The sequence below is a fragment of the Balaenoptera acutorostrata genome, chromosome 3, assembly GCF_949987535.1.
Source record: "Balaenoptera acutorostrata chromosome 3, mBalAcu1.1, whole genome shotgun sequence".
Classification (NCBI taxonomy): domain Eukaryota; kingdom Metazoa; phylum Chordata; class Mammalia; order Artiodactyla; family Balaenopteridae; genus Balaenoptera; species Balaenoptera acutorostrata.
This window is the reverse complement of record NC_080066.1, coordinates 171,553,801-171,580,350: the sequence shown is the minus strand read 5'-3', so window position 1 is coordinate 171,580,350 and position 26,550 is coordinate 171,553,801. Positions and strand designations below refer to the sequence as shown.

At 44.5% G+C, this 26,550-nt stretch overlaps 1 protein-coding gene across 13 annotated transcripts in view; it reads left to right on the top strand.

Moving 5' to 3' along the window:
• LOC130707527 (EF-hand calcium-binding domain-containing protein 11-like) overlaps positions 1-26,550 on the top strand; it is a 215,081-nt gene that overhangs the window by 171,294 nt on the left and 17,237 nt on the right. For 9 of the 13 annotated variants that reach the window (XR_009007439.1, XR_009007433.1, XR_009007435.1 and 6 more), the window contains one exon: positions 9,766-9,830. Coding sequence is in view for 3 of the 13 variants with exons in the window: in XM_057542559.1 (XP_057398542.1) it covers positions 9,766-9,830 (65 nt within the window). In the remaining 10 variants the exon portion in view is untranslated. Of the gene's footprint in view, positions 1-9,765; positions 9,831-13,079; positions 13,211-14,578; positions 16,265-21,963; positions 22,029-26,550 lie in introns of those variants that run through there. The other 4 variants (XR_009007434.1, XR_009007432.1, XR_009007438.1 and 1 more) reach the window with 3 other exon arrangements.

Below are 26,550 nucleotides of genomic sequence, written 5' to 3'. Positions count from 1 at the left end.
ATTTTGTCAAAAGCTTTTTCTGCATCTATTGGGATGATCATATGGTTTTTATTCTTCTGTTTGTTAATATGGTGTATCACATTGATTGATTTGCATATATTGAAGAATTCTTGCATTCCTGGGATAAACCCCACTTGATCATGGTGTATGATCCTTTTAATGTGCTGTTGGATTCTGTTTGCTAGTATTTTGTTGAGGATTTTTGCATCTATGTTCATCAGTGATATTGGCCTGTAGTTTTCTTTCTTTGTGACATCTTTGTGTGGTTTTGGTATCAGGGTGATGGTGGTCTTGTAGAATGAGTTTCGGAGTGTTCCTCCCTCTGCTGTATTTTGGAAGAGTTTGAGAAGGATAGGTGTTAGCTCTTCTCTAAATGTTTGATAGAATTCGCCTGTGAAGCCATCTGGTCCTGGGCTTTTTGTTTGTTGGAAGATTTTTAATCACAGTCTCAATTTCAGTGCTTGTGATTGGTCTGTTTATATTTTCTATTTCTTCCTGGTTCAGTCTCGAAAGGTTGTGCTTTTCTAAGAAGTTGCCCATTTCTTCCAGGTTGTCCATTTTATTGGCATATAGTTGCTTGTAGTAATCTCTCATGATCCTTTGTATTTCTGCAGTGTCAGTTGTTACTTCTCCTTTTTCATTTCTAATTCTATTGATTTGAGTCTTCTCCCTTTTTTTCTTGATGAGTCTGGCTAATGGTTGATCAATTTTGTTTATCTTCTCAAAGAACCAGCTTTTAGTTTTATTGATCTTTGCTATTGTTTCCTTCATTTCTTTTTCATTTATTTCTGCTCTGATCTTTATGATTTCTTTCTTTCTACTAACTTTGGGTTTTTTTGGTTCTTCTTTCTCTAATTACTTTAGGTGTAAGGTTAGATTGTTTATTTGAGATGTTTCTTGTTTCTTGAGGTAGGATTCTATTGCTATAAACTTCCCTCTTAGAACTGCTTTTGCTGCATCCCATAGGTTTTGGGTCATCGTGTTTTCACTGTTATTTGTTTCTAGGTATTTTTTTATTTCCTCGGTGATCTCTTGGTTATTAAGTAGTGTATTGTTTAGCTTCCATGTGTTTGTATTTTATACAGATTTTTACCTGTAATTGATATCTAGTCTTACAGCGTTATGGTTGGAAAAGATACTTGATAAGATTACAATTTTCTTAAATTTACCAAGGCTTGATTTGTGTCCCAAGATATGATCTATCCTGTAGAATGTTCCATGAGCACCAGAATTTTTAACTTGAGCATTTTACGGGCAATCACCAAAAGCTGAGTCATTTTTTTTTTCTTTTTGTGAGGAATGCTGAGTTAAATTAATTGGTGACTTTTATTCTTTCAACAAACATTGACAGGTACAGCCAAGTTCCAAGCATTGCCATAGGTGGTAGGGATTTAGGAGAAGACAGACTCAGATGTCGCAGTGTTTCAGGGAGTGAGTGCACTGTGTGTAAAGGGAGACAATCACAGACACTGTGGTGGGCTGAGTTGTCCCCTCCAAAACTTCATATATTGATATTAGGTCCTAACACCCAGCACTCCAGAATATGATCTCATTTGGAAATATTGTCATTGCAGTTGTTAGTGATGATGAGGTCATACTGCAGTAGGCTGGACCCCTAAGCCAATATAAAAAGGAGAAATTTGCACACAGAAAGCACACACAGGGAGAATGCCATATAAACATGAAGGCAGAGACGGGGTGATGCATATATAAACCAAGGAAGTCCAGGGATTGCCTGCAACCACCAGAAACTAGGGAAGTGGCATAGAACAGATTCTCACTTACAGCCCTTAGAAGGAACCATCCTTGACTTTGGACTCCTAACCTCCACAATTGTGAGAGAAGAAATTTCTATTGTTTTAAGATACTTATCTGTGGTACTTTGTTATAACAGCCCTAGAGAACCAATAGAGACACTGAGAAATCCAGGGCAGTTTGGAAAGTGCCCGTGGGGACCGGCAGGGGAGACAGAGGCGGGAAACTGGCTCCCTCATTTGAATCGATGTGGCACGGGGGGATGCAGCCAGAAATACATTCCAGAGTCTGGAGGCAAGATCAGCTCGAGATACAGAATTGGAAAAGCCACATTTCCCAGGAGTTCATGAACTCTCCTAAGAAAGGAGAATGAATAGAAAAGAAGAGAGGGCTAAAACTCTAGGAATACCCATCATTATGGGGCTAAGGCTGGACAAAGAGCTAGCAGATTTCATAGAAAGGAGAGTGGGAGGAGGAGAGCCAGGCTAGGTGGGTGTTGTGAGGCTAAACTTGGAAAGGGTTTTAAAGAGATAATGTCAAAAGTGATAGAGAGTTTATGTCATTAGAAAAAAATAATAATAAAGTAAGCCTCTCATGTGAGTGCATGTGGGCGGGCATGGAGTGGGCAGGGGAGAGGGACTGTAGAGCCATCAAGGCCCTTAGCCCTGAATGGCGGGGTGACTTGGGGGCCTCTGATGACCCAGACGTGAGGGGATCGCAGCCAGTCCGGGGACACCATGACACAGAAGAGCAGAGGTCTGGCACTGTCGCCCAGCTCCTGGGCTTGGTTAGTGCATGGCAGGGTCATGGGGGCCAAGAGGAGGATCTGGACACTAGGTGATGTTGGATGATGGGTCAGCTATGAAGTCCTGGAAGGGGGAGGCGAGGGGAGACAAGGGATAATGGCAGGAGGAAGGATGCCAGAGGAAAAGAGGGCAATAGGGGTGCTGCTTTGGCAAAGAAGAAGGTGCAGACACAGGTAGAAATAACGGAGGGTGAGTGAGCTTGTGAGGAATGGCTTTGGTTTTAGAAAAGAGGAGGTGACGTTTCTGCCTGATGAGATATGGACCAGGGGGCGAGGTGGGGGGCAGGGGGGTTGAGACTTGGCGAGTGGAGAGAAGAGCGAGGGCAGCTTAGTCGGGTTGCTGACCATCAGGTAATGGTTCTTGGCTGGGGGCCATTTTATCTCCCAGAGGACACGTGGTAGTTTCTGGAGACATTTTTATTTGTTACAACTGGGGAGGGTTGGTGCCGGGATCTAGTGGGTAGAGGCCAGGGAGGCTGCCGAACACCCTAGCACCCACGGGACGGCCCCCACCATAAAGATGATCCAGCCCTAAAGGTCAGCAGTGCCAAGGTTGAGAAACCCTGCCACAGGTCAACAGCACATCTCAAACGTGTCTGAGGAGGGAAGCCCTAAACTTCATAGCATACTTCGTGGAACATTATTGATGTGTTTAAAATCGCACAGTAGATCTTGCTCCAGAGCAGCCATCCCTGTCCGAGTCTCACAGCCGTTCCCCCCCATCCGCTCCAGCCTAGCACACCCTTGGCTGTGATGGGCACACAGGAATGCTTTGCAGGTTGATCCAGTTGGAGACAGGATGAGTCTCCAGTCTTTTTAAAAAATTTTTAAATTTAACTTAATTTTTTTATACAGCAGGTTCTTATTAGTTATCCATTTTATACATATTAGTGTATATATGTCAATCCCAGTCTCCCAATTCTCCAGTCTTAACATTTGGCTAAGGTGACAAAGCCATTCCATTTCTTACCAGGATCCGAGTTTTGCCTTCAGAGTGATCTTGCCACACTCTCCGTTGTGGCTTTTGTGGTCCTTGCTGGTTATTGGCTGATCACTTCAGTAATGCCTTCCCAATAATTGTCAGCCTCTGAAAACTGGCCAGTCCTGGTACCTTTCCACCTGGTCTCTTCTGCCTCTTGATTGCCTGACCCTGAAAGGTCACTGTGGGCAGCCATACTTAATAGTTTGGATCTATGCAGGATTCTGGGCAGAGCTGTCTTTTTTTAGCTTTCTTTAGAGTAGGTGGCATCCGTGAAGCTGCTTCTTCCAGCCTATTGATTTTTAGAAAGTGTTCATTGCTACTTCGGGTGGAGGAACGTTTGCAAATGAGATGATCTCAAAGCATCCTTAAGGGGAAGAGGAAGATGAAGGTGCGGTTAGCTCTTCCGTCACAGAAATGAAGCCAAGAGCCTAACTGGGAGAGTCCACAGGATGTAGGAGGAAGTGTTGGCACCGAGCACATCATTTAACTTCTCTGAACTGCAGTTTTCTTGTAATCAAGACAACCGCTGGGGTTTTTGCAGTTCACAGAGTGTCCTTTGTACATGCATCATCTCATTTAATTCTCCAGCACTACATGCTGTAACTGCTCCCTGTTTGTAGCAGTGGAATTGAGACCTGTTTTCAGCTTGTGTTTTCAACAGACAAATTCCTTGAGTCCAGATCTTGTGCTGTCCCCACCACAGCTCGGATGGAACCAGGTGGCCACTGAGATCCCTTTGAATGTCAACATACTCTGGTTTTATATGAAAGGTTGTAAAAGTCCCTGAGACTTCTGAACTTCTGAACGTCCCTGAGAATTCTGAACTTTCAACTGGACTCTTTAGTGATGCGTCTCAAATTATGAAGGGTGTTTTGTGAAACTTGAGACCGTCTCACACACGTCTCTCTGATTCCTGCATTCCAAACTTGAAGACTGGCATCCTTCACCCAACGTGTCTGTGTTAGTATGTGGTGTAGGTCATATTTGTTTTTCTATGACATTCTGTTGATCAATCCACAGTTAGAATTAACAGTAGAATTCCCAGTATTTTTTCAGGAATTTCCCCCTTCATTACAACTGCTTTGACTGTTTTATTCCTGGAGAAACACAGTCTGATGGTAGATTTCACACATCCAGCGGGACTGCCTTCACATTGTTTCTGGTGCTAAGAATATGTCAGAGATCCGCTCAGCTGCCTGAAGACTAGCAGGCAAGCTCTGGCCTCTGTAAGGACCAGGTTAGGATAGGCTGGTCTCACCACATCCCTTTCCGCTGTTTAGTGTACTTTGGGCCACTCTGGCAGAGGTGCTAACTGCAGGGGACCTTCAGAAACACAGCATGTAGGTTGATCTTTCACTGCCCAAAACTCTTTAGACTTTGATTCACTTCTTCTGGGGTCCTTCCTGTATTCATTCTTTCTCTCTCTCTCTCTCTCCCTCTATCATTTTACAGTAAAAATTTTTTGTTGTGGTAGTAAAATACACATAACATAAAGTATACCATCTTAGCCGTGTAAGTGTACAGTTCAATAGTGTTAAGTACATTCACATTATTGGGTAACCAACCCCCATAACTCTTTTCATCTTACAAAACTGCAACTCTGTACCCATTAAACAACTCCCTACTCCCCCCTCCCTCCAGCCTCTGGGAACTCCCCTTGTACTCTGTCTCTGTGAATTTGAAATTTGTCCTTTTGTGACTGGCGTATCTCACTTAGCATAATGTCCTCGAGGTTCATCCATGTTTCAGTACCCTGTTCTCTCTTTCAGATCAACCAGTTCACATTTGGCAACTGGGTTCTTAGACAAAAAGTACTTTTTAAAAAGTACTTAGAGGGCTTCCCTGGTGGCACAGTGGTTGAGAGTCTGCCTGCCAATGCAGGGGACACGGGTTCGAGCCCTGGTCTGGGAAGATGCCACATGCCGCGGAGCAACTGGGCCCGTGAGCCACAACTACTGAGCCTGCGCGTCTGGAGCCTGTGCTCCGCAACAAGAGAGGCCGCGATAGTGAGAGGCCCGCGCACCGCGATGAAGAGTGGCCCCTGCTTGCCTCAACTAGAGAAAGTCCTCGCACAGAAACGAAGACCCGACACAGCCATAAATAAATAAATAAATAAAATTTTTAAAAAAGTATAAAATAAAGCATTAAAAAAAAAAAGTTTCCAAAAAAAAAAAAAGTACTTAGAAAAGAAGTACTTTTCCTAATTTTCTGTTCTTAGACTCACAGCAAGTCCAGGCTGGTGAATACAGGTGTGGATCTTGCCAGAACCTCCCAGGGTCTTGGTTAGAGTTCATCCGGTTCTGACAATGATGACAGCTCATGGGTGTCACATGACAGATGACATCATTATGCCAAGAGCCACCTTAGGGCCGGACGACCTGTTGACCTACAGTGTCGCCTTGGGAGCTGGAAGAACTGCAGCTGAGCGTGTGAGGCCCAGGGAGAGACAGAGCTCTGAGTCTCTGGCAGATGCTGGTGGGGTGGAAGGGCACATCCCTTGGGATTTGCTGGCTCAGCTCTGGTCTTAATGATCGGCCGGATCAATGCTCTCAAATGCCAGTTGACAAACTGCCTTTTCTGGCAGGCCAGGCCCTCTTAACCTGTTGCTCGACTTCCTTTGCCACACGTGGGGTTGGCTTCTGGTGCTGAAGGTCATGAGCTTTTGTTAGAGCATTACTGAAGTGAGACATTGGTGGCGCCAGCGTTGTATTGTTTCTGCTAATATGAGCCCACGTGTCTTGTCTTTCGCATCTGGTGAGCCTGATTGCTTTTTCTAGCCTGGGATTTTGCCTTGGAGAGATTCCTAGTGAAATACCGTCCACAGCCTTCTTCCATGGAGAAGGATAGCTAAGGGTTTGGTGCCGAAAGACTGGAAGAGAAAGCTGGACGATGAGAAATGAAATCGGGGCCGTTGACGTGTGTCTCTGTGGTGCAGTGGGCTGGTCTTGGGCTGGTCACTCACCAGCCGTGTGATGACTTGGACAAGTCCCTCCATCTCCTCACCTGAAGAATGGGGAAAGTGGGTTCTGCCTTGCCCTCTCATGGGATCGGAGGATCCCACGGAAAAGTGTTGATCATTGTGCTCTGTACGTGTTAATTTGGCATCCTGTCTTCAGGCAATGTGAGCACCATTGTAAGGTGATTAAAACCCACCCTGGTAGGTTGAAGGGGGCCCTAGTGGCCACTTCCCATGGCAGTGACTATTTACAAGTTCACTGGCATTTTGGTGACTTGAGTGTGGAGAGTCCCCCATCCTCCTCTGCACAGGCCACCCACCCACCCCTCCTTGATTTGCCACACAAATGAGTGGTTTCCAGGGTGGCCTGAGATACTCCCACAAAGATCTCAACCACTAGCTTCTCTGAATTACTGTGGTTGTTATACATTTTTAAGTAACTTTATATACTTTTTAAAAACTAACTTTGAGCTTTAAAGGTCAGTGAGCCAGGGATATCTCCAGATGGAGGAAAAAAATCAGTTTGCTGTCTCCCCAACCTGTAGCCACTAGGGCCATAACCGTTGGCCTTTCCACAAGCATTTCTAGTCTCTTTAGATAGAGTCACAGAGGTTATAGCTAGCTAAGTATGACAGTAAGCTCCTAGAGGCCATAAAATATGGCTTCTAATTTTTCTCTCCATGTCCAAGCACAGTTTTCAACAAGCTCTTAATAAATCCTTAACTCTCCTAACAGTTAGAAGATGTCATTTGGAGGGACCATCCCAAAGAACAGTGTAGAATATGGGGTCACTGAGCTCAAAAGCTTTGCAATTAGCATGGCAGGAATCGAGCCCACAGGTGAATGCATCAGTCACAACGGGTGCTACGTCAGAGCAGGTAGGTGGGCCAGTCCAGATCTGTCTCCACTGTGAGAGTGTAGATTACACCGGCAGCACAGCAGAACGACCAGAATAGCGATCAGTGACTTAGGTACATTAAAAGGATGTTGTAGAAATCTTGAAGTAGATTTCTATCATACAGAGAATTTTCCTTAGCTAAACCACTGGATTTACCCGTCCTCCGTTCCCCACGTTTACTCCATCCCTGGCGTCTACTCAGTTTTCAGCCAAATCAAGTTCAGAATAAAAAGGAGATTTGGAGGGAAGTAAGCTGGATATTCAGGCTCCTGCACTAATAGTCAATTATTGAATTCTCCAGAAGCGCCAACTCCTCTATAATGAAGTCCTCAGTTTTTAAATATCTTTAGAAATCAGGTGATTCAGTGTTGGCCACAGCCAGCTGGCTATTTCCTGCTTCCTTATAAAAATAAGATGGTAAAATCCCAGGAGCTGGCTGGGGTTGTTAAAAGATAATCTTAAGCATTTTAATGCACATTATTCTTCATGCAACTTTGAGCCTTAACAGCCTCAAATCGGAATAGGACAGGAATCACATAGAAGAGAACTCAGCTTGCTGCCATCATCCTGCAGCCCTGAGACCCCAGCCAGATCTCCTGTTGTCCTGTGCAACTCCTGGCCACTCAGAGGCCACAGCAGCTAGAGCTGAGAATCAGGGCTGCAGGAGAAGCCATAGCTGGGATGCATTATCCTCACTTACTCTGAGTAGAGTGGATCCGAACCAAGATAAAACAAAAGTTTTATCATTTACATCAAGGTTCATACTGTGTGTTTTCTAACACGTTTGACATTGCTTTGATGTATTTGTGTGCTGTAGCACTTTTCTTCCTCCTTCTCTACTCCTCACCAACCATGTAACATGTCCATGTCCCCATACCTGGTGTGCTATTTGTACCTCTGGGGACGAAATGTTGGTCAACAGAATGTGTCACTGGCATTTCTCCTTCTTGTTAACAGTATTGTTCCCCTGCATTACTAGAGACCCTGATTGACTCTAGAAACATTCATTGGATAGTCCTTCAGATTTCTTATTCTGTGTGTGTGTGTGTGTGTGTGTGTGTGTGTGTGTGTGTCCGTGTTTGCCAAACTTACAAACTTATTATTTAGACCAACTTTTAAATTATTTTTAACATTGAAGGTGATAGATGATGCATTAACCGGTATCATTTGCCACATTCTATTTTGGAGAAAGTAATTTATACTGCCTCTTGGGCTGGCTGTAGTAACAATTTTGACTAAGTGCTTTCTAACATTAATCTAAACCAATCCTTGATTTAGAATCACCTCCTTTCTACTCCAAGACCGGCTTGGTTAAAAAGTTTTTCACTGGGTGTCTTAAAACAGTGAAAATGCTTGTCTATAAATGTAGTAAGGTGTCATTGTGATACATTAATCTTTCGTCTTTTCTTGCCTCTCCTGTTACAGGACCATGAGTGGTAACATATCTGCAAAATGTTTTATAGGATATGGAGTGCAACATTTTAAGCCAAGGAATTGAAAACGGGATACGAAACAAGAAGACAGGGGAGGGAGGGAGTCGATCAAGGTCATATCTGTATATTAAGAATTTGGTGGTAGAAAAGCCAAGAAAGGCAAGCTCGTATTTATAATGGGCAGGTGGCACTAGGAAGTAGTGGAAAACCTGCTGATCTCAGAAGACATGGATGGGAGTTCTTTGCCTCATAAAGTCATCAAATTATGAAGCAATTAGCGAAAGTTATAAGCTATGACGTTGAGCATCTGATGTGGCCATTTTGTTTACCTGCCAATGATTTCAGTGCCCAAGAGGGAGCAGGGTTAGGACAGTAACCTGAATACCCACATGGACGGGTTCTGCACGTTGAAATATGAAGCCCATTCATCATAAGACAAGCCTAACGGTTTTTTTTTTTTTTTTAAAAGAGAGATCATTTTTATAGCTACTTTATTTATTTATTTATTTTTTGGCTGTGTTGGGTCTTCGGTTCGTGTGAGGGCTTTCTCTAGTTGCGGCAAGTGGGGGCCACTCTTCATCGCGGTGCGCGGGCCTTTCACTATCGCGGCCCCTCCCTTTGCGGGACACAGGCTCCAGACGCGCAGGCTCAGCAGTTGTGGCTCACGGGCCCAGCTGCTCCGTGGCATGTGGGATCCTCCCAGACCAGGGCTCGAACCCGTGTCCCCTGCATTAGCAGGCAGATTCTCAACCACTGCGCCACCAGGGAAGCCCTAACGGTTTTTAAAGATGCATTTTCAGAGGGTGTAAATAATGCATAATTGGGAAAGTGTGCTGAGGCCATTTTGAAGGATGCGTTTGGAGGAACGGTAGTTCTGAGTGCTGCTGAGTGAGTGTAGACAAGCTCGCCCTCACGCTGGTTTCTATTCTGTTTTAGCACATCAGGTCCACCCCTCTGGCCGGGCAGCACCTTCTTCAAGAGAAATGGAGCCCTTCTACAAGGTAGGTCTCTGGCGGCCCCCCCCTCCCCCTCCCCCTCCCCCATCCCCACACTCCTCCTTCACTCCTGGTATCTGTCGGGAGAGTTCTGTCTGCTGCAGAGCGGGCACTCTGTGACTGCTGTGGGTTGGCTCTGTTTGTCCAGTTCTCTTTATTTCTTCCTACTGACGTCTCCTGGTTGATATGAATTGTTGGTCTGAAATAAGACGGCTTCTTTGGTCTGCTGTCACTGGTCAGATTCCAGAAGTGTTTGGCTTGCTTTGGTGAAATTGGAATTATGTGGCAGTTAGGATGCAACGATAGCATAAATTGGGCTGGTAAAATCAAACCCTATTACAGGTTTCCAGTGCTTGGGCTGTGAGGAATGTTGTGGGTGTTTTGGCACTTGGGTCATCGTGGAGATCCACTTGTTGCTTGCTCTGCCCTGACGTCCATGTGTGCCCGGAAGGGTGACTGTGGTTTGTTCTGAGGCTCAGAGTTCACACACCCTCCCTCGTCCCTGCCGGCATCATTTGCAGGGGGACATTCTTTCTGCTGTCCGGTCCATCCTCAGCTGCCTTGCGCGACTTCCTGTACTCAAGGAATTCAAACCGCCTTTCATCTCTACTTTTGCTGTCAAGTTTCTTTAAAAATGGCCAAAGTCGAAGAAGAACACATAGCTAAAAATAGCCATGAGATGCACGCTAACTACTTCGAGAAAGTACTTTGGGGAGATGTCTGCTCTGCGGATCAGCTGGAATTGGCTGGCCCCCGAGTGTCTTCCAACTTCCCCATTAGCCTCTCTTGATTGGGTAGGTGTCAGAGTGGCACAACTGGCCCAAAGCAGATGGATTTGGTTTTGCCAAGAGCTTTGGAACTGTACTGGGCTTAGGGTGTGGAGTTTCAGTGCATCTTGGTTGGTTTAGAGCTGTTACGCCTCTTTTCCCTAAAAGTTACACGCCCAGGGCCAGCCATGTGTGTGAAGGAGTAGAATATGTATGTAGCTAAGAAAAGAGGCATTTATCTTCAGGTTTCCAGAGTAGCTCAAACAATTGTGAGAGATGTCATCACATTTGTGCTATTGTTTTCAAGGCCATACAATTGTATGCTGTCTTTTTAATAGCCTGTGAAATTGGGAACTTAAGAATTTCTTTGCATCTTTGCTTGGTCCAGGTGAAATTTAGGTAGGCAGGTCTGATTAATCCTAATTTTAACGACCATCATAAATATCCTAAATATTTAAGAAAAAAGAGAACTCCCTCCACTCTCAAAAATTAATACATAATTTAAAAAAAAATCTATTCTGTTCTCCCTTCAGAAAGTGTAAATGGAGACCGATTATGATGAGCCTTTGGGTTTTTTCAAGTGGATTTCAAAGTTATGTGCATCCTTATTTTTCCTCTAGATCTGTAGCAATGATATGAATATCATTCATGGTTGGATTATTTTCACAAAAGGGATTTTATTTACTTAGAGCATTTTCTTATAGGATTTTTATTCATTAATTCCACATTAGGGAAGATTTGCTCTAAGCATGTTAGTTTTGGGTTATTTCTGCAGGACAGAAGCATGAGGGAAAAATTGGTAAGGTTTATGAAGTTGAGTGATTTCACCGTGAGATTCTGTCTCATGGGTGGTAGACTTTTTTTCTTTTCTACATAGGGTTAAACATTCTCCTAATTACTCTAGGCATTGAGAATTAAATTATTACAGATTTCAGATGCTCGTTGAATCCACATCCAATTCAATACATCCCATTTACTTTTTTTGTACATGTGAAAATCAGAAGTATCGTGGTGAGCATTCTGGAGTGTGGGTGGGGATTTGCTAATGGTTTTTTTCCTGTTGTGTTTCTTCATTTGCTGTATCTGTATAGAGCGTTCACGAGACACTTACATTGTAATAAGGTTTTTTAAACTCTGTGTGTTCTTCTGAATTAATATTTTTTACACTTTATTTTATTGATGTGTAGTTGATTTACAATGTTGTGTTAGTTTCTGCTATACAGCAAAGTGATTCATATATATATATATATATATATATATATATATATATCTTTTTTATATTCTTTTCCATTATAGTTTATCACAGGATATTGAATGTAGTTCCCTGTGCTATACAATAGGACCTTGTTGTATATCCATTCTATATATAATGGTTTGCCTCTGCTAATCCCAAACTCCCATTCCATCCCCTTCCCACCCCTCCTCCCCTTTGGCAACCACAGGTCTGTTCTCTATGTCTGTGAGTCTGCTTCTGTCTCATAGATAAGTTCATTTGTGTCATATTCTTGTGTTTCTCTGGCGGGCAGTACTGGCTCATCAAGAAGTTGCTGATGCCCACGAACAAAAGTTTTACAGTAAAGATACGGGCATAGAAAGAAGGGAGCTGCCCAGTCATGGCAGAGGAAGGTTTAGTTTAGAATCAAGTAGAAGAAAATGTAGCTGATTTATGCTCACTTTCTCATCTTTATACTTTATATTTTCAATATATGCCCACATTTTTTCTTTATGTCTAAAGCAAGCAGGAGGATGTTTTTCTAGATAATCAGACTAGGAAAGAACTCTGTTACTAGGTTCCAGCCACAAGGATTGGGATTGCAGGCCAGGAGGATCCCCTAAAAAACCCAGTTCCTAGAAGCAGGGTAGTAGGTGAAGCTTGGTCACACAGGGTGACACAGGGACCCAGCAGCCGGCCAGTAAAGCCCAGCTGTGACCGTGGGCCCTGACTACAACCAGAATTGGCGAAACCGGACTGCACGGGGCCGGGGAGAACCTGCTCTGTGAAGTCACCCTACGGGTTGAGACTAAAAGAATCCAAAAGCAGCAAAATGAGCAGATGTGCCCCATTGCTTCGAGGACAGAGCCTTGTTTTTGACAGGAGGGAGGGAACGTGGGCCTGTCACTTCTTGGGAGAGTTGACACTTGTACAAGGCCTTAAAAAGTAAATAGATGGGGGTGGTGCCAGGAGGGAAACGCCCAGAGCACAGGGGCACGAGGGGACCACAGGTAGAGAGAGCGATGGGGGCTCTATGGGGTGGATGCAGAAATGAGGGCTTTGCGGGCACTTTGCAATAATGACATCATCATGCACTCCAAGATGTTTTTCAGAAGAAAGCTGAGATTTCCAAAGAGGAAGTAATGGAAGGTAAAACCTGAAATCAGTGGAACAGAATGACCTAATTGGTACAGTGGGGAACCGATGTGTATTGTCTAATAGTTGTTTGGTTTATAAGCTGTTGAGCAGAGAGGTAGTACAGTTCTTTTTTTCCAGCATAAAAGCAATTGCAAGAATTAACTGGAAGCGCTCGAGGTCCTGTTGAGGGCGGCCTCTGTGTTTCGGTTCTCGCAGATTCACTGGCAAGAGGGCCTGCTGAATCATCTTGCAGTTTTGAGGATAATGGGGTAAGATTCAGTTTGGATTACACCAGGCATGGGTACTTAACATAATTGGTCATTTCATCAATTCACAGTATTTATTTTAAATGCCATTTAGGCTGCTAGAGACATTTTAGTATGTTAGCAGTTTCAGTGGGTAGAGAGCACTTCAGATCTTGTACAATAGTAACCTAGCTGATTGCCAGAAGGGGACAAACCCTTTGTTAAAAGGGGACCCAGGATGGGGCCCAACAGATAAGTGTGGCTTATTCAGAGCCCTCAGGAGTGGCCAGCTGACAGGTGTCCCCAACTGTCCCCTCTGCCTGTCTCTGTGTGTCTTGGTGACAATCTCTGTGTGTGAAATACATTTTTTTAACCATCTTTTTTTTTTTTAATTTTTACTAGAGTATAGTTGATTTACAATGTCGTGTAAGTTTCAGGTGTACAGCAAAGTGAATCAGTTATACATCTACACATAGCCACTCTTTTGTAGATTCTTTTCCCATATAGGCCATTACAGAGTATTGAGTAGAGTGTCCTTGTGAAGTACATTTTTAAATTTCTTAGGTTATAATATCTCTTATTTTCTTAATTAAAAGAGTAAACTATTGTATGTTTTCTTCCAAACTCCCTGGCCCCGAACTCCCCCCTCTCCTTCTGCCACATAGATACACATATTCCCTTCACCCATCAAACTTAAAATTAGGTTACTTTATCACCCTTGAATGAATTATTTAATGAGTCAGTGATTCCTAATTAAAGACATTCCTCACCTCTGGTCTGACCCTTCAGGGTCTGCCCCCTGGAGGGTGCATCCCACAGCTACACACGGCATCGCTGCTCTGGCTCACATCATTTCTTCTACTAGGAGTTGCTACGAGGTGCCGCCCATCCGATCCTCCATGTCTGCCCCGCTTTGGCCTTCATAGGCTTTATAGGCCTCCGAGCTCCCCACGGAGTTTTGTTCAGAGAGAAGCTGCTGCCTTTACAGCTCTGAGCCAGCTGACCGTCTGGGCCTACACACACTGCCCCACCTGCAAGCATTTCATTAGTCTCTGTCTCTGTGTGTCAGGCACTAGATTAGGCTGGAACTCCCCTGGGAGGCCCAGGGCCTGCCCCCTCCACCACTGACCGCCCATCCTGGGGTCAGACCACACGTCCCAACCCTTCTTGCAAAGCAGCTCAGGCCCTGATGCCACCACAGGTCATGCAGACCTGTCTAGGTACCAACCCCCTGCCAGCCTTCCGGGCCCTCCCTCCGGTTTTCTCCTCTCTATCCCTCCTGTATGGGGCCACTAATTATTATTAACTCTATTCCCATAGGATGCAGGGGTGGAATTAAAATAAATTCCCTAACATGCCTAGCAGATGCTTATTTCTTTTCACTTCTGACAGCCCCCTGGATGAGCTAATGAAATGGAAAGAAGACCTTCCAGGCCTTTTCAGTGCACAGAGCAGGACTGAGCTGCCGCAGGCCCGAGAGCAGATAGGGGAAAGGAAACCAGCTCTTCTGCTGTCAGATGCACGTTGTCCCCATGAGCGCACAGATGTGCTTGCCACTGGTGTGAAACGTGCAGGAAGTTGATTATGCCCAGTAGATGACCTGCTTTGGGGAATGCCAGCTTCCCAAGTTCTAGGCCGGCTTCATGCGCTTATTTTCCTGGGAGTCCTATTATGTATTGCCCGCTCTCCACAACCCTTATGCCTTACCCTCTCCCATAGCTCCGCAGTGGGTTTTTTCTGGTAAAATGTATGCAGTACCTCCCTTTGGTTGTGTTTGGGGCTGTGAAAGTCTCAGCAGCAAGTAGTCAGTACATCAGAAACAAGCTCCTGTGGAAAGGAGCCCTGGATTACCAGTGATGGGACCTGGCTGTGGTCCCAACTCTGCCACTTGGTAAACTCTGACCTTGGGCAAAACTCAGGCACCCCTAGGATTTCATGTTCTTGCCTGTGAATTAAGGAGCGGACCTCAGGAGTGGCAGGGGTTTCCTGCGGATTACAGCTCTGAGCCATACTCGCAACTTCCCTAGAGGGGGTCAAGGGCTTTCCTGGTGGTCCAGTGGTTAAGACTCCGTGCTTCCACTGCAGGGTGCACAGGTTTGATCCTTGGTCGGGGAAGATCCTGCATGCTGCGTGGTGCGACCAAAAAAAAAAAAAGACAAGAAAAAATGAAATATAGTAAAGTGGGTCAAAATGGTTTCGAGGCGTAGCTCAGCGGGAGGAGTGCTACCTTCAGCCAGCAGTGTCCGCGGATGGCCCAAGGAGAGGAAACAGGGTGATGGTTGGCTGGCTACATCTTGATCCTTGAACAAACCCTTTCTCAGACCCTTTCTCATGGATCGTAGGAAGGCAACCTACTACAGATTTGGACAACCTGGAAAGGACCCATCTTGGCCTCGTGGGCACCTGGCTTAACCCTCTCTGTGGGGATAATAATAAACATGCTTGCCGTATGGGGTTCTTATAGGACTCAATGAATTCATATCAGTAAAGCCCTGAGAACAGGCTGAATTCCCATAGTTATTATATCATTGTACAAAACTATGAATCTTAGGAAAACAGGGCTAGCATCCTCTGAATGTGGTGTCCCTGTGCTGTTTCTCTTCGCTGCTAAAATTTCCCTTGTCCATTTGTTGGGGCTAGTGATTCTCAGAACAGGGCAAAAGATGGGATACCCCGGATCCTATTGGATTTATATGTGGATCTGAAAGACAACTTGTTCAACTCTTTATATCAGATTCCTTTCAAATAGGACTGCTTCCGTGTGAGGTCCCCCAGCTCACAAAGACTGAGTTATACCCCTTGCTGTACAGTTGTACATACCCAGCAGGTGCATAGATGACCACGCAACAAAGCACGGATTCAGCACCACATCAGCCCAGGTTTAAATCCCTCTCTCTTTGGGCACCCAGTTGTTTGACCTTGGGCCTCAGTTTCAAGTGTCTGTAAAATGGGGCTACGAGTTGTGCTCCCCAGAATCTTTGCAGAGATTAAAGGAAGGTGTGAACGTGGAAACATTTGTCCAGTCCAGTGCCTGGCCTGGCACCTCACAAACACTTAATAAAGAGTGAAGTTAACCTTTGACTCTGTTTCGTGCCCAAGGTTTTTGATCGTTAATCCTGGCCTGGCGTATTCAGGGTGAAAGGTTCCAAAATTCCTTAAAGGAGCGGTCTCCCAGAAGCCTCTCCTTTGCATGATGTCCACTCACACTGCCAGCCTCGCCAGTGTTTCCTGTCTGATAGAACCAGGGTGTCTGCATGGCCTGGGTCTCTGGTCCAGACGCTTCCTTCTTTCTCTCCATCAAGACACAGATTGAAGGTTTTGTTCGGGTTTACCCTGCCCCTCCCCTACACATTGCTTTCCCATTTGGTTGCAGCCTCTGGGCTCTTTGGCTTCTTTCATCTAATCTGCTCCACAAGCTGACTCTTTTGTCCATTTTGCAAAGAGGGCATCCACCTAATGCATAATCTCTTGATTCTTGCTCCCAGGCATACCCATTTCAAAAAAAAAAAATGACAGTAATAACAGAAAGGGAACAAAAAAACCTCTCTACATTTTCCCCCTAGTGCTAATTGCCTTCTGTCTTTGTTTGGCCTGCAGAAGCCCTTTGGTTTTTTGGAGGAGCCCTTATCTCTTGGCCTGTTTGTCTTATTGTTCTGCCCTGAATTATTTGTAAAGATATTTATGTAATACAATAATAAAGTCACCTGGCTATTTTTGTTTACTATCAAGTGAAGTTAAAGGGCTGCTGCTCTGTTCTTCTCATCACTCAAGTTCTGTGTGGTCACTGAGAACATGCTCCTAAGTTAGTTAAAAACTGTAAGGAAATGCAGTTTTGTTTTATTTTTACCCCCGTCTTTTTTTTTTATTGAAGTATAGCTGTTGTACAATATTATATGTTACAAGTGTACAGTATAGTGATTCCCAATATTTAAAGCTTATACTCCGTTTATAGTTATTATAAAGCACTGGCTGTATTCCCTGTGCTATACAGTATATTCTTGTAGTTTATTTTGTACCTAATAGTTTATACCTCTTAATCCCCTCCCTCCTTTCCTCTCCCCACTGGTAACCATTGGTTTGTTCTCTACATCTGAGTCTGCTTCTTTTTTGTTATATTCACTAGCTGGTTGTATTTTTCAGATTTCACATGTAAGTAATACCATACAGTATTTGTCTTTGTCTGACTCAGGAAATGAAATTCTAAAAGAAGCCTTTGATAGAATTCTGACCTTCACTGTCTTTTTTTTTTTCCCTTAATTTATTATTATTTATTTATTTATTTTTCGCTGTGTTGGGTCTTTGTTGCTGCATGCAGGCTTCCTCTAGTTGTGGCGAGCGGGGGCTACTCTTCGTTGCGGTGTGCGGGCTTCTCATCACGATGGCTTCTCTTGTTGCGGAGCACGGGCTCTAGGTGCGCGGGCTTCAGTAGCTGTGGCCTGTGGGCTTCAGGAGTTGTGGCTCACGGGCTCTAGAGTGCAGGCCCAGTAGTTGTGATGCACGGGCTTAGTTGCTCTGCGGCATGTGGGATCTTCCTGGACCAGGGCTCAAACCCATGTCCCCTGCATTGGCAGGCAGATTCTTAACCACTGTGCCACCAGGAAAGTCCTTCACTGTCTCTTGGGAATCCAGATTTGCCCCAGCTTCCCAGTGTCTGCAGCCTGGCATGGACACTGAGAAAGCATCAGCCAGATAGCCTGTGTTTTCCTATCTGACTTTAATTTCAGCCAGTCTCTGTACTATTGTCCATAGAAACCCTGTTCATGAAAATCCAGTGTTGTACTCGGCCCTATAGACAGAAATAGGGAGGCCAGAAGGAGCTGCCAGCTTTACCAGGGACCTGGCATTGAGAGCTTCCTCTGGGCCAGGCCCCTGCCGGGTGGGTGGGTATAAGCTGGTTCTGCTGTTTCCAGAGGAAGGTGGAAACTGGGGCAGGAGTTTAGGAGATTGGAGGGCAGGGCCCGAGAGGGAGTTTTAGAAGTTGTCAATCCAGAAATGACCGTGGAAGTTACGAGCATAGATGAGATTTTCAGGGGGTTATAGAATGAAAAAGAGGGGAAAGCTCCATCTTGAAGACCTAGATTTGTGATAGAAAGAGGAGTGCAGCTGGCAGCAAGCAACCATGACATCAAAGAAGCCGCTTAGTCAGAAACTGGAGGAAATCACTGAAATGAAGGGAAAGAGTTTCAGAGACGGGGGACTGGGCAAGAGCAGCCACTCTGCAGAGAAGCCAGTGCGGGCGTCGGGGGGATGGATGGGGCTGAAGAAAAGCCACCTGTGGGCTCTGATGATTAAAGTGGCACTAGGGCCTTTGGGGCACGACTGCTAATCTTCTGTCTCTATGGACCTGCCTATTCCGGACGTTTCACATAAATGGAATCAGACAGTAAGTGACCTTTTGTGTCTGGCTGTATATAGTCTTTACACTATTCCTATATTAGCTTTATGCCTTAGGTATTATTACTCCCGTTTTGCAGATGGGAAAAATAAGGCCTGGAGCAATTGTGCTGCTCAAGGTCACAGAGCCAGGATCAGAAACCTGGGCTCACACTCATCTTTGGCTCAAAATGGCATCAATATTTCTAAACAGCTTTGCACTTTAGGTGTTTAGACAGACAGCCTGCTGTGTTTTGCAGACTGGGGCTGGGGAGAATCCAGTTATAATGCTTAAAAGCAATTTATAACGATGAGACAAAAAGATAGAAATGAATGCTTGTCTTCTTTTGTTTGAGTAGTTAAGGGGCTTCCTTTCTTCTTTTGTCCCCTCACATGACTCTTGCAAACAGCTAACTTTAAGATATTTTAAAGACTGAGGAAAGAGAGAAAGGGAAATCCTGAAATTAGTCATTCAAAGATTAATGCAATGAGAGGGTGCACTTCTTATCAGAATGAATATTTTATTTGAGTGTATCTGAATTTTATACTAGGAAATAGAGAGATAAAGATAGTTTTACACGGGTTACAATTCAGTGACAGGAATATTTCCTTATAGTTTAATCTTTGGAGCCTTTAAAAATGTTTTCCTTGTCTATTAAATTGTATCGTACAGATGATAAAATAAAAAGATTAGAGAACTTTGGATCGTATTGTACTGCAGAACCTGCTTTTATCAAAGTGCTCAATCTTAAAATACAACTGAAAAAGTCAGCCCCCTTGAAGTCCTGTTTAACCGTGCGTGGATGGAAGTTTAGAAATATTTCAATACAATTGCCAAGAGGCTTACAATGAAGAAGAATTTTTTAGAATAGGCTAAGGGAAATGTTCACATCACGGTTTCAGAAGTGAACTTAAAAGCATCCACCTGTAAACTGCAAGAGGTCAAGTTTGTGTTCTTGTTTGGTTCCCTTGACGACCAAAAGGTGTGGCTGAGAACCCCTGGGTAGTACTGGCTGCGCTGCGTGTGATAGGTCAGGAGTGTATGCCTGTGTGTGTGTGTGTGTGTGTGTGTGTGTGTGCGCGTGTGTGTAGATGTGACTCCCCTGCCACCCCCCTGCCCCTCTTCCTCTGGTGTTTCCATCCCACAAAAGATGGTATGAGGATAAAAGACCTCAGTTTTCAATTCAGGCCCACCTGGATCCATTCCCTGCCTTACTGCCTAATTGCTTTCTGACTTTGGGAAAGTTACGTAAACTTCTTTGAACTGCTGTAAAATGCAAAAATACCAGTCTTGCAAGATGAATATAATTATATGTAAAGATTAGATGACGATCTGCGTATTGTCCCTGGCACTTAGTAGGTGCTCCGAGTGTAGCTGCCATGACCACTGCTTCCCCTCCAGGGGAGGCAGCATGATGGGAGAGAAGAGTATGGATCTTGGAGCTGGCCAGTCTTGGCTGCAAAGGCCAACCTCTGCCGTCCACCAGCTGCGTGATTTCAAGCAGCTTATCCGATTGTTCAAGCCTTTCCAGCCAGTAAAGCAGATAGTAGTGCTTCATGGGATTTTGTGAGAATTAAAATAGTGTATGTACAGGGCTAGCACAGTGCCTGGTGATTACTGTGTTCAGTGAATAGAATTCATTATGTTTATGATAGCATTTCTGCGATTTCCTGAGGTTTTCAATTCCTTCCACCCCCAGACAACAACATTAAAAAAAAAAAAAATCCTTGCCCAGTTGAACTGATGTTACATCTTCAGGAATGTTTAAGACTGTTTTCAGCCTCTCTGAAGCTCCTGCTACATGAAGGCAAATGTCCACAAGATATGCACAGGAGGAGGAGAACTTGAGCCCTCACCAGCTGTTCTCACGGACGCTTTTGAGTGACTAAGATCTTGCAGAAATGTGACACAGAAGAAGAAGTTTCCTTGGGGATGGGTTGGAATAGTTTGTGATCTGTATTCCTGTTTCTTCCTCTTAGTGTCTTGATGGTGCCAGAATACGAACTATTTGCAAAGATTCGTTTCAAAGATGGGAGGGGGCTTCCCTGGTGGCGCAGTGGTTGGGAGTCTGCCTGCTGGTGCGGGGGACACGGGTTCGAGCCCTGATCTGGGAGGATCCCGTATGCCGCGGAGCAACTGGGCCCGTGAGCCACAATTACTGAGCCTGCGCGTCTGGAGCCTGTGCTCCGCAATAAGAGAGGCCGCGATAGTGAGAGGCCCGCGCACCGCGATGAAGAGTGGCCCCCGCTTGCCACAACTAGAGAAAGCCCTCACAGAAAAGAAGACCCATACAGTCAAAAATAAATAAATAAAAACTAAAAAATAAAAAAAAAAGATGGGAGGGAGAGGGAGAGAAAGAAGGAGAGACATACTTGCAGTGATAAGGAACTTTAGAACTTTGTTTAAAGGATCTTCTTGAACTTGTCCCCTGCTTCACGGTCACTGTAGCGCACATGGTTGGCCCCTCTTTGGGCTGTGATTTTTTTTTTTTATGCGGCATGCTCAGGATGATCGCATTCTGCTTATTGGATACGCCTTGCAGGGAGGTGTTAGAACCACAGGTCTGTGCCTGATGACACCTGCCACTAGGGCTACTCTAACCCAGTGTCTTGGCTATGGAGTCATTTCCTACACGTTGGACAAGATTCTGAGGACATTGTGACAAGAGACAAAAAGCCTGTGACATATAGAAAAGCCAGTTCTGCATTTATCATTTGTGTGTACCATATTTCTCAGACTTTGAGAGACTTCATTTTTTAAGTTTTGCCATGGTTGGGAAATGAAACAATTATGAAGGAAGTTTTCACTTTTAAACTTTTGCAGCTGTTGTAGGCCCTGATTGGGGTGCTCACAGGGACGGCATGGGTACCAATAGCCATATCAGGGCATGAGTGGCATCTTTTTTCTCTTGTGGGGCCCACTGTTCGCTCCCCCAACATGATATTGCAACATAATATTACAAATGAGAGGTGCCAACTTTTTACAGGAGCTCCCTGGCCTCTGCGATTGGTTGAGAGATAGGCACATGACCCAGCCCAGGCCAGAGTTCTACCTTGGTCTTTCTTCTGTTGGGTATGGGAGCTCTAAAGGATGCGCTGTCATCACAAGGCCTTCCATGTATCAATAGAACTGACCAGTGTACAAGAAATGGCACCAGCGCAAAGAAGCAGAGACAAGGGACCACTCTACTACTGTCCTTCCTGTGGTTCGATTAGATGAGCTCATAAATTCTCCTTTTTACTTAACCCAGCTTGACGTGGGTGTTTTTGTCTGTGTATGTATGTGTACATCCAAGAGTCCTGACTAATAAAGAATCTCTAAGTGAATAGCATCCATTCAGCTAAATATATATCACTGATGATTTCTGTGTGTCAGTGAAATTCCAACCTCCCCATTGTCCTAGGATGCCCACTTAGTGGTTTGGCTGTCATTTGAAAGAAGATGAGCTTGGAGAGCTTTCCAGAGATGGTGAGTTGAGTTAAACAGACAAAGTCGGATCATGGTAATAATAATACCTATTCTCTCTGTTCCCCCAACTCAGCTTTGCCTTTGGTGGGAATAGGCTCGGAGAGGGTCAGATTGAATTTACAGAGGGGCTGCCTGCAGCCTCTTGGGCTACAAACTTTGACTCTAGCGTTTTCCCAGTGTTCCCAGAAGAAGTTACGAGCAGCACTGTAATGAGACCAGCTTGCATCACGTGACCATCTGGAACCAGGACCGTAATCAGAGGAATGGGAGGCGCCGGTTGGTTTACATGGGGGGTGGAAGCGTCACTTGGAAGCACATGGACGGATGGGGAGATGGAAGGGTCTCCAGATTGCAAGTCAGGGTCAGTTCCCAAAGAGGGGGAAAGGAACTGTCCGTGACAACAGCACAACCATTTAAAAAAACGAGGCAATGGACAAGAAAATGTTAGGTTACATATGCAAGTATTCGTGGCCATCAAGTGGGAGGTCGAAGGCTGAGTGCACATCTTCCCCTCTGAGACTCTTCTTTGCCCAAGAAGGGCCATCATCCATGAGGGTACAGGTGCCAAGGTCTCAGGGCATATGGTGGTGTCGGTCAAGCTAAGTAATTTCCCAGAGGCGCAGGATCTTAGGCAATGATGACATTCACCTTCCCTGGCAAAGTGGGGGTCGGTGAAATGCATTACCTTAACCAGACTTGCCACATTGGTGACAAAGGACAGACAGAAGATGGGATACAGCTTCCCTTTGTTGAGGATTAACCTTAAGCAACCAACCTCGGGATGTTTGAGAAGTTCTCTCAGCAGCCAGAGTTGATCCCCAGGGTCCTCACTTCAGAATACAGGATGCTTGGGCAGTTAATGTATTAATCAGCTAGGGCGGCCACAACAAAATACCTCAGACCGAGGGGCTTCTGCAACACAGATTCATTTTCTCACCGTTCTGGAGGCTGGGAGTCGGCAGGCTTGATTTTTCCCGGGCCTCTCCCTGGCTTGCAGGTGGCCACCCTCTCTCTGTGTCCTCACATGGCCTCTCCTTTGTACGTGTGCTTCCTCTGGTCTCTCCCTCTTCTTAGAAGGACACCAGTCCTATCGGATTAGGGCCCTGTTAGGGTCCTGTTGCATTAGAGCCTCACCCTTACTTCTCGTTTAATCTTAATTACCTCTTTAAAGGCTCTGTATCCAAATTCAGTCATATTGGGGGTTAGAGTTTCAACATATGAATTTGGAGAGGGGGACACAATTCAGCCCATAACAGTGAATTACATGCATACATTTCACGAACATTCCTTAATTTCCTACAATGTGCCAGGTACCCTAGCTGCGACATCGCAGTCTAGCTGGGAGACAGAATCACTAAGAAGCCTGGGTGGTTTGTGCCACTGTAGAAGGGCTCAGATTCTGTGGGGAGGAAGTCAGGAGTCAGGGAACACTTCGCTGAGGGGTGCTGCTTGTGTAGGGCAAGGCTCTTGGCCCTGCAGCTCCTAAATCTGCCCATATGGACTCCTTGACACGGTTAACTGTGCCCTTCTCCATCACAGTGTTGCTCCGGGCCTCAGTACCAAAGATGCGTCATATTACATCAATGGCAGAAACGCTCACTTAGCCAAGCTTACAAAGTCATGATACCCACCCCAAAGGCACAGGTCATTAACAAGTGCACAGACAGTCATATGTGACGTACGTGCCTTCGAAAGCAGTGGCGAGATACGAGGATCCAGGATGGAGATGGGAAAGTCACCATGTCCGTTTCAGGTAGCTTCCCTAATTCCTTGCAGGAAAGAAGATGGGGAGATGAAAGAAAAGTGTTCCGGGCAGAATTGTGGGGAGATTCTGAGAAAGGTAGTAGAAGATCCGTTTGACTCTGAAGAGAAGGGAGTGGCTAGGTAGTGGTGTTATAGTTTTCATGGACTTTCAAAAGCTATTCACGTTTATAAAAATGCACTGCTCTTACACACTCATCCTCTGAATCAAAATTTCAGTATATTCGACAAAACCTTGTACACAGAGCTACAGAACTTTTTGCACATCTAATTCCTCTACTTGTTCAGAAGCTTCTTAGAACCTTGAAATAGATCCCCTGCCTGAGGGCCAGTTCCTCTCTTGTTTTTCAAATGAGGAACTTTTCTGATCACCTTGACCTCTTCCCTCAGTTAACACGTCTTCCCAGAAAGTACATAGATTATTCTGCTGCCTTAGGTCATTGTGCCTAATTTGGGTTTTTCCTCTTCCTTTTTTTTTTTTTTGTGGAGGAGTGTAAAGATGATGCAGAATGTATCTAAAAGTTGTGGGATGATGTGGTTGAAGTGATTTAATTCTTCCTGTTAAAACAACTATTTTTCATTTTGGCAACATACCAAACCTAAAAAGAACAACCAATTTACTTTAAAAAAAAAAAAAAAAAAGACAGTTAAGACAAAGGATACTAAGCCAAGGAGAGGCAATACAGGTAATGCATTTGGAGGTCTAGGTCCAGGCCAACTCTCAGAGCTGCCTGTGTTTTCAGCCTCTGTTCTCACCGCTGCTCTCCCCCTCCCTTCCCTCAAAGATGAAGCCCACCTGCTTCCCTCAAGTCTTACCTCAGCCACCCCTCCCGCTACCCAGGGCAGAGAAGCCCATCTATTTATGGTCGCCCCCTATTTCCATCTCATATGCTGTTTTCTTCTGATTTTTATTTTTATTAGGCAAACAATCCATACTCGTGAAAACAATTATAAAATGGAAGGTTGTGGGGTGGTTTAGCAGCTTCTTCACAGCCAGCTCTGTGATTTTAGTGAGGACTTAAGGCCCAGTTTAGTTTCACATGTACAGCTTTTGGGCTGTCCCTTTCGTGGTTCAATTGTAAGCAACGTCTCCCATCACAGATTAGGGGGTAAAGATTTAGAAGGAACTAATATGTAACCTCTCAGTAAATCAGTTGATAAGACTTAGGAAGTCATTTTAATTTCTATTATTAACCTCACACTTTGAAGTTGTCTAAATTGGCTGAAAATAAGTATTCTTGGTGCCTTATTGGTTTATCCTTGCAAACCTTTGTCATGTTTTCTCGTAGTCGTTTCCAGAGATAAGCCTGTGTGTGTGTTGTGTGTAATTGTGAGCAATGTACAAGCTTAAATAACGTGCTGACACCACTGTTTCCAAGTTGGTATTCATTAGGCCGTTTCCTCCTGGGCTAGGGCTGCACTAATCCTGACAGCGGCTGCCAGGAGAAAACCTCATGGATCCCACACCGCACCTTAATAACAGCATCCGTGACCTGCAGTCTCAAGTACAGAATGGGAACCCCAGAGCTAGGAAATGTAGTTGTATATTTTAATGAACTGCTGCCCCTGCTAAAGAGGCTTCTTTCACTTTTGTGCTCTACAGAAAGACCAAGGGGGGTAGGAGGGACAAAGCTTTGAATAACTGCTTTCTAACACCGAATGTGGCCAACAGGACAGAGAACATCACAAATCTAGGCAGGTGTGAGGTACAGTGGCTGAGGATTTCCTGCTCCCCCTGCATGCCCTTTCTTGCCTCCAAAGTCCAATCAAGTGATCCTGGGAAAGAAATACGCCTGGGTTGAGGAGGGTGGTTTTGAAAGAAAAAGCTACCAAGACATTAAAGCAGGGTGAATGAAGGGTAGGCAGGATGAAAGTAACTAAGTAACCTGGCTCAGAACTCTCAAAAGCTTCTAGCAGCTTGATGACAATTACAGGATTTATTTCAGTCTGTGGTACATCATTTGAAGACAGTATTACTTCATGTTGTTACAAACTGTATGTATAGTGTGTATGTGTTGTGGGTGTGTATATAAATAATATATATTATATATATGAGAGATGTAGTGACTTTTGATACGGGTTTGGTGCAGGTGAATTTATTACTGAGCCAAGTGAGGCACATACTGAGTCAGTAGTTCGAGTCCAGGGCATTCAGTACTTTTTCTGATTTCCATGTGTGTATAGTGCCTGTCCCATGCGGTATTGTCAGTGTCATGTCAAATCCAGAACTCACAAAGCAGAGCCAGCGATATTTTATTTGTAGACAATCAACTAGAATCTATAAAATTATTACTGGCAGGTGATTATAAATCCAGATCCCTAACACTAGCAAAAGGAAACCCAGAGCATCTTGATAAGAAGTTTTCTGTTTTTGTTTTGTTCCTGGAAGTCAGTAGAATAGCAGTTGTATGTGGTTATATTAGTGTCAAGATACTTAATTTGCTGACCTTATTATTTCAGAAAAAAAAAATTGTATGTATTATATTTGTGGGAAGTTAAAATAATGCTTTGAGATTTTTATCAAATATGGAGAGTAGTTATTTATGAAAAACAAAGAAATGTCTATTTTTGTTTCTTTGTTCCCAATTAATGTAGATAAATTTTAAAGTGCATTAAAGCAATGGTAAAGCAAATAAGATGCTGTACAAGTATTTTTCTCATGCTTTCATGGAGAGACACTGTTTTCTAAGAGTATCTGAAGGAGGTATGTGCATTCTAACTTCATGATCAGATTTCTCGGATGTACTTTGAATATAAGTGG